At 40.0% G+C, this 8975-nt stretch overlaps 1 protein-coding gene across 1 annotated transcript; it reads right to left on the bottom strand.

Annotated features, from left to right (window-relative positions):
* Positions 1-7826: 7826 nt before the first annotated feature.
* Positions 7827-8771, bottom strand: LOC133107220 (olfactory receptor 1M1-like). Its single transcript, XM_061216168.1, has one exon. It carries the CDS (start codon positions 8769-8771, stop codon positions 7827-7829), a length of 945 nt encoding a protein of 314 aa, XP_061072152.1.
* Between the last annotated feature and the right edge of the window lie 204 nt (positions 8772-8975).

Here is an 8975-nt window from a genome sequence, read left to right as displayed (position 1 = left end):
GTTTGATGGCTCCTTTGGAGTTCAAAGCAGCTGAAAAGAGAAAAACAAGTTTTTTAGGAATTTTCTCACCGCAGATCATTAAATTTGAACAGGCAAAAGCCACAACTCCTAAAGCAAATTAGTCATAGTTAGCTTGACGAATTAACAAATATACACCTGAAGCAATACAAACATAGTAGTGAGCCTAGTTCGAATTTGCTTGTTGCTACCGATAACAAGCTGGTATCGTTTTATAACTAGATATGTATTCTTCGCTTGGATAATAACCAATTGTATACAGTTTCAGTATAGAGTTTCAGTGATTGCCGGGGGTGCAATTTGGGCAGCTACATGTTCCTTCCTCTTTACGTGTTCAATCATGCTTGTTTAGCTAAACTTTTATTTGTCTCAAATTGTAAGTTGCATTGTTTGTGTGAGACTATCATATCCTAGTTACATAGCCTAATACATTGCTTGCCCATAATATAATTGATTAGCTAAAGTGAAAACCTCAAAAAGACAAAGTATAAATAGTGTTGCGTAGCACACTAAAGTCCACATTTCATAAAGTCACCTGTTCGGCAAACATTTTGTTGCTAGAACACTACGAAGACGGCAGGTTCTGTCGTGTTTGTCACTGTCAGGTTTCCAAAACAGTGCATGAACTGTATAATAAAGCTTTAGATTTCATGTTTTATTCATAGACTGTGGGAAGTCAGTGTTGTGGGTTGAGGGTGTTTGTTGCTTCAATTCCTCTCTTGACCGAATGTCCAAAATTACCTATTGTACCTCTAACATGGGGGAGACATGCAGTGGGCTAATTGAACATTCTATCATTAAGTAGACATGAGAATCACAAGACACCATAATGTTCAGCAACTATTGGCACATTTCACTTGAGACCCCATATAATCAGCTGTGCTGCTCATCCCAGAAATGCATGATCCTTACAAATGGGACATCATCTTAAAAGGAACAAGCTTTCCAATGATAGAAGACACAATGCTAATAAAACAGTGACAACAAGAGATATGATCGACCAAACCCAAATTTCCTAACTTTTTTGGGGGGGTTTATACATAAAATAACTTGTTGCAGTTCTTCTGCAGACTTTGGCAGTTTGTCTTACTTTCTTTTAACTCTTCCAGTTAATCCCAGACAGCCACGATCACATTTTTATCAGAAAACTGGTCTTAAAGTGATACTTTACTTTATTTAATGAAATACAATTAATGCTTGGAAATCTAAAATTTGCCAATTTCTGAGTAAATTTGCAGAGAAATATAGATGTCTAAACATCTAAGACCAAATTTGTGGCCAAAAAATGTAGGGTGCCTAAGACTTTTATATGTACAGTGCTGCTTGGAAGTTTGAGACTTTCCAAATAATGGCCAAACAAAAAAACAAAGTAATTATATATATATATATATATATAATGACAACATGAATTTTTTTTTTTTTTTATTTTTGCAAATTTCATGTACATAAATGTATGTATTCACAGCCTTTGCTCAATACTTTGTTGATGCACCTTTGGCAGCAATTACAGCCTCAAGTCTTTTTGAATATGATGCCACAAGCTTGGCACACCTATCTTTGGGCAGTTTCGCCCATTCATCTTTGCAGCACCTCTCAAGCTCCATCAGGTTGGATGGGGAGTGTCGGTGCACAGCCATTTTCAGATCTCTCCAGAGATGTTCAATCGGATTCAAGTCTGGGCTCTGGCTGGGCCACTCAAGGACATTCACAGAGTTGTCCTGAAGCCACTCCTTTGATATCTTGGCTGTGTGTTTCGGGTCGTTGTCCTGCTGAAAGATGAACCGTCGCCCCAGTCTGAGGTCAAGAGTGCTCTGGAGCAGGTTTTCATCCAGGATATCTCTGTACATTACTGCATTCATCTTTCCCTCAATCCTGACTAGTCTCCCAGTTCCTGCCGCTGAAGAACATCCCCACAGCATGATGCTGCCACCACCACGCTTCACTGTAGGGATGGTATTGGCCAGGTGATGAGCGGTGCCTGGTTTCCTCCAAACCTGACACCTGGCTTTCACGCCAAAGAGTTAAATCTTTGTCTCATCAGACAAGAGAATTTTGTTTCTCGTGGTCTGAGAGTCCTTCAGGTGCCTTTTTGCAAACTCCAGGCGGGCTGCCATGTGCCTTTTACGAAGGAGTGGCTTCCGTCTGGCCACTCTACCATACAGGCCTGATTGGTGGATTGCTGCAGAGATGGTTGTCCTTCTGGAAGGTTCTCCTCTCTCCACAGAGGAACGCTGGAGCTCTGACAGAGTGGCCATCGGGTTCTTTGTCACCTCCCTGACTAAGGCCCTTCTCCCCCGATTGCTCAGTTTAGACGGGCGGCCAGCTCTAGGAAGAGTCCTGGTGGTTCCGAACTTCTTCCATTTACGGATGATGGAGGCCACTGTGCTCATTGAGACCTTCAAAGTAGCAGAAGTTTTTCTGTACCCTTCCCCAGATTTGTGCCTCGAAACAATCCTGTCTCAGACGTCTACAGACAATTAATTTGACTTCATGCTTGGTTTGTGCTCCGACATGCACTGTCAACTGTGGGACCTTATATAGACAGGTGTGTGCCTTTCCAAATCATGTCCAATCAACTGAATTTACCACAGGTGGACTCCAATTAAGCTGTAGAAACATCTCAAGGTTGATCAGTGGAAACAGGATGCACCTGAGCACAATTTTGAGCTTCATGGTAAAGGCTGTGAATGCTTATGTACATGTGATTTCTTAGTTTTTTATTTTTAATAAATTTGCAAAAGTTTCAAAAAAACTTCTTTCATGTTGTCATTATGGGGTGTTGTGTGAAGAATTTTGAGGAAAAAAATGAATTTATTCCATTTTGGAATAAGGCTCTAACATAACAAAATGTGGGAAAAGTGAAGCGCTGTGAATACTTTCCGGATGCACTGTATATATATTATTATTATTTATTCAACAAAAGTGGTCTCAAAAACTGACATGTACAAAAGTATGTGAACTCATATGGCAGTATGAAAAGTATGTTAGTAGCTTGCAGCCCCTCCTTTTGCAGCCATTACTTCAACCAGACGTCTTCTGTAACCACTGACTCCTGCATCTGCCTTTTGCCCACTCCTCCACGCAGAGCTCAGCCAGTTGAGAGAGGTTGGAGGGACATCTGGCATGTACCGCCCGCTTCATGTCTAGCCACAACATTTCTATTAGATTGGGGTCTGGACATTGACTAGGCAAATGCAGAGTATGAATTATCTTTCTTTTAAACCATTCCTTGGTAGTTTTACGGGAATGCTTTGGGTTGTTGTCTTGTGGCATAACCCATTTTTGGCTCAGCTTCAACTCCCTGACAGATGGCTGGAGAGTCTGATCAAGAATTTATGGATAGGCATGAGAATTCATGTTTCCCTGGATAATTCGAAGTTACCCTCTTCCTGATGTCCTCGGATAGCTCCTTTCCTCTTGGCATTGTTGATCTGTGTGGGTACACCTTGGCACTACAGTGGTTTGCTTGGTTTCCTCACTCTTTTAATCAGTGTTCCCCAACCCCTTTCCTAAGGATGTCTCATTCGGTTGGTCTGTTTAATTGATTAATTTAGCATCCAAATGTGTTTCACCTGAATCTGTTACCTATTTGACTTTACCAATGCAGCTGGGGGTTCACTTACTTTTGCACATACACTAGTTCCATGTTTCATGTAGTTTTATGGCTACTCACACAATACCCTCGATACAAACCTGACATTTCATATATAAAAAACTGCTGATGATATAAGAAAATCATGGCAAAACAGAAAAACTGCTCAAGGGGTTTTAAGCAGCACTGTATACACACCCAATATACAGTATATAGAAATGCAATATGCATATAAAATACAAAACATTATAATTCAGATTACAAAGGCAAAGCATTATGCACAATAACATAAAAACTTTTCTTCAAAGGCAGTTATACATACTGAATGTCATGTCAGTTTCTTCAGTCTGAGAAAATGAGAATGCTTTCTCTGCCCCTCACATGAAAAAAAATGTCATTCATGCTGTTGCCTCAACTGAAGCAGTATTCATATATTCTGGAAATTTCACTCATTTACATTTACCCTTGTCTTAAAATTCCAACATTTCTTAAAATCAGAAAGCTTTCTTACTTACTCACATGGTGTCACAGCCTTCAAATGAAGATCAGATCAATGTGAATGTACATTTATAACCAGGTTCTTACATTGGGGAAAAGGCCCAGTTCTATTCTTGAACAATGGACAAAAAAATGTAATGACTTGTTGCCATACAGACCTGTGGGATTATGAGTTTAACACCCCCACACTGATACTATGCAAGACTGTTTATAATAATATCTGACAATGGAAACTACCTCCAGAGGAAATTCATGAAGCTGATAAAACAAATGCAGGGTTACTGGCTTCCTTTTCTGGTCTTAAAACAGTAAGCATTGGTGCTAATAAAAGGACAGCATTGTTGTTGCTCATTGGACATGGGCCATTACAGATATACACATTCTTTAGTATAGGCTGACTGTAATGGAAGGTGGTCAGCAATGCCGCCATTGGTTCTGAACCCAAAACTAAAGGACCACAACTCTGCATATGTCAGGATGTGGTTGCTGATGGAAAGTCCACTCTATTAGGGAAGGTGATTTCCGGCTGGATGGATTTATAAAATAATGTTTGTTTACAGTTTGTGTTATTCTACATATTTTCCTCTGACTTTTACAAAAATATCATCGAGTTGAGTGGTCTCTACCTTCCTATGGTAGCTGACTGCTGTGGGGTAGATATGCAAAGGCGGGGCTCTTCCCCTTGTGGCTATGCTAAATAAAAACATTAATAATGAGAAGACAGTAGGCCTACTTTCGCTAATGCTGGATAATATTTAGACTTTTTTCAAGGTGTCAATGTGTTTGCTGTAATCAACATTTGCGGCTGTGTCATTACCGTGTTTTTAATCAAGATATATTGTGAAACCCGAACCCAAGATATATAGTAGTCTGTGGCCTGTATAGCCTACAATGATACACTTAGTATGCATCTTGTGACGGCACTGGTGTATAGACAAGTGACTATGGGGTGCAGGTATCCTAGGTTGTCTATGTCTGTTAGGACTCTAAAGTGCTAAGTGTATAGTGGTGCGAGTCAAGAGGATGCAGGTTGAATTTAATACAATTTATTCAACAATGTGAATTGCAGAAATAGAACGACAACGTGTTACAAGAATTACAAGTTGTAATATGAATCGCTATACGCAAATGGTGCGCAGGAGATCGTATTAGCGAGTCTCCTCGAACTATTCCACGTTTCCCTCTATATACCGAGGGTTTACAGGAAAAACAACAAATCAAATAGAGTCACAAGATGGCGGTAACAACAATGGCCCTGCTGATGTTCTCTGTATGTCTCACAAATCTGGTTAACCCTTGTAGCACAACTGGACGCTGCTGACTCACAGGTAACTTGCATTCTACCTTTTAAAAAGTGTTTCATAGAAATTACAAGGCACCACAGGAAATGCATTCAAACTATCATATGCTGTATGTTTGCCGGCCTGAGCTGACAGGTATTCTCAATGGTGTAGTTACTCCATCCCTCTCCTCAGAGCCCTATGTGAAACTGTCAACATCATTAGGTACACTCAATTAGGAATCTAACACCTGAACTGCAGACAAGGGAGGCTTCAATCACCTAATGAGTGCCCCGTGTCTTTCAGCTGTGACACACAACAGTGTCCCTGTATCAACACAGATGTTTAGCATGAGTGCATGTTTGAAGGCTCATTCCATGATTGTTGATGCTAAACAATTTGTTTAAACTGGTTTGAAGCAACATTATTCTGCAAAAATGGCTCAGTTCCGTGGGCAAAATCGCTTTCTTAATGAGAGGTCAGTGGAGAAGGGCCAGACTGGTCAAAGCTGACAGGAACACAAATAACCACACATTACAACAGTGGCATGCAGAAGAGCATATCTGAACACACAATGTGTCAAACCTTTAAGTGAATAGGCTACAGCAGCAGAAGAAGAAAAGAAGTCTAAATAATACCTAATAAAGTGCTCAGTGAGTGTAGGTTTTTCTGTAATTGGTAAAACACATATTTCCCCCCCCCCATTTCTACAATTGAAAAAGTAAGGATGAACTGAAAAGTAAATCAAAGGAACAAAAGTTGAATGTGGTAGCATAGCCCTTAAATGCAAAACTGCATCAGTTCTATGACCGACTAACATCGACAATCATAATGGCATCTTCTTTCAAAACGCCTTTTCAGGCCTTCACTGGATTTCACAGGGTCTCTCCCTCAGCAAGTTCATTGTATGCTCGATTGAATTTAAATCAGGTGACTGACTTGGCCAGTCCAAAACTTTCCACTTTTTCCCATTGATGAAGGCTCTGGCTGTGTAGGCAGCATGTTTGGGGTTTGGGGCATTGCCTTGCTGCAGGACGAGGTGCTGGCCATCCTACAGCTTCCATCCTCCGTTAGAGTACATAATAACTAAATCCACGTGAGCCTGTTTCAGAAGCAGCTATACATGCCCAAGCCATGACTGAGGGAGCAGGGGCGGGCGACCAAGAGCGACCGGGAAGGGATCAAAGTCACCAACGATAAGTTGGATAACCACTGAAATAAGCAAGGAAATATTGATACATTTATATTTGGGATATTTTGTGTCAAAATACATTTTGATGTATTTTCACCTATCCCTGCATACAGATAACAGTTTGGAGGAACCCGCATATACCAATACACATGCAAACAGACACACACTTATTCAAAATTGGGAAGGCATCTTCTCAGCAACAAATACATTGCCTCTATGGACCAGAACCCACTGACATTTCCTTCAGGTTTTCTCATAATTGGATTTTTCCTGGATCTATTGTGATCCAGTCACAGGTTAACATATGCGTAATTGTTAAGGCTCTACCAAATTACTATTCTTAAACAGAAGGTCTTTAACAATAGTAAATAGACGTGTATTTATCTGGATGAGGTCAATTGTAGCATGAAGACAGCATTGGAAAAACTACATGAAACATAGATGACATTATAACCATTCACAGATTAAGCAAATCATGCTGATTATCGCCTAGCAACGGCACATTTCAGTCTGGGACACATGTCACGTCATTTTATTTTGTTTACTAAAACAAGATACTGTTGTATCTTAGTTATAGAATAATGTGTTTAAACTATTCAGCAATAGGTTTAATGGAGAATCAAAACTGGCCCATGATAAATAGGCAATGTTTTATTGAAATTCTGACTGAAGGAAATGCATACATGATGTGCGTGCCCTTCACTTCACCTTTCCAAAAATGCCAACATGCAAAAGCCCCACCCAGGGCACCACACCTCACCAGTGACTCCGCCAATGCTCCATGCAATGTTGATTCCAGAAAAATATGGGCCTCAATTTTAACGACCAAAAACACAAAACATGTGACTTGAAATAGCATAGGTTACCTTTTCCCGCTCACATGTTTTTATAGTTCATATGTGTACTCCTCACATGTTGGGCGTTCACATGTGGGTTTTGAACAGTGTTTTTCAATGTGATTCTTTTATGAGGGTGAATACAGTTAAGAAAATAAGTGTTGATCCTTTTTTAGATCTTCAGCACAGCAGAGGTGTACCTTTCTCAACGTATAAAAACAAATCAAACAAACATCAAAAATCTAAGTGCAAACAGAAAAGGGACATTAGTTTTACCCAGGAGATTGGTGAGAGGTTACAGAAATCATTGAGCCTTAATTAGTTGTAATACTAACAGTAATAGTCTTCCAAACTTTTACTTACAGTAATGTGTATTTAACAGTAAAGACTCCAAATGTCTGCCATGCTGTTTAATCACTCGGTTTTATTTTTGTAAATATTCTAATGATTTTGTTTTTTATTTCCTCAGTACGAAAACAGTACACAATGGGATTGATAAGAGAGGGACCTAGAATCCCCCCTATCAATAACCCATGGCGCTCCTCTTTAGTAAGTACTACTCCTAGTCTGGTTAGAACTACTTGTACAAATATTGGAAGATAAAAGCAAGTAACCACAATCAAATGACTGAAGCACGTGCTGTACATTTTTTTCCTGTCAGTTTTGGAAGACATTTTAAATATGGCAATCATGATCCTTATATAGGAAAATAAAATAAAGGCGAATGTAGAAAACAACAAAAGGAACGTTATGATGGTAATCATGAAGAAATAGTAACTGGGATCAATGCAAGTGGCTCTGACTAAGCCTGCGTAGTCGCAGAAGGCGTACTGTATTGTCGACCTGCAGTAAGGGAGAGGTATGGCAGTCCCACATAAAATGGCCACAATCACGCAGGCCAGCATCCAGAGGGAAAACGCCATCAGCAGTGTACGCATGTTTGTCAGAATACTGTGATATCTCAAAGGGCTGGATATAGCTACTAAGCGGTCGAGAGCCATCCCACAGATCGCAAACATTTCCATGACCCCGCCCAGGTGGTACACAAACATCTGAATGAAGCATGGAACGTAGGCGATGGTTTTAGTGCCAGCTATCAGCACCCCAATCATGGTGGGGCTGCAGCTACTGCTATAAAACATGTCCACGACAGCCAGGTTGCAGATTAGCAGGTACATTGGCTTGTGCAGACGCTTATCTAATGCAATGAAGCATATGTTTGTGATGTTGGCAACCATGACCATGGTATAAACCACCAGTATCGCTATCCCAATGGCCACCGGATTCCTAACCTTGTCAAATCCACCAATGATAAATTCTGTTATTACTCTGGTTGTGGCATTTCCTGGTGACATGTTTGATGGTTCCTTAGGAGCTCAAAGCATCTGAAAAGAGAAAATTACTGTAAGTACCTAGGAATTCTCTAGCCCCAGATCATTACATTTGAACATTTATATTTTATACATATGTATATGCTGATACAAATATATAGTACATGGATATACAGTATATTATATTTGCATTGCTTGGCACTTCCATTCAAAATAGCAAACTTTGAA

The sequence above is a fragment of the Conger conger genome, chromosome 13 (assembly GCF_963514075.1).
Source record: "Conger conger chromosome 13, fConCon1.1, whole genome shotgun sequence".
In the NCBI taxonomy this organism is placed as follows: Eukaryota; Metazoa; Chordata; class Actinopteri; order Anguilliformes; family Congridae; genus Conger; species Conger conger.
This window is presented reverse-complemented; position numbering and strand designations above follow the sequence as displayed.

What these genes read in the sequence shown, in the direction of transcription:
- LOC133107220 (XM_061216168.1), bottom strand. Translation starts at nt 8,771, where the DNA reads ATGTCACCAGGAAATGCCACAACCAGAGTAATAACAGAATTTATCATT.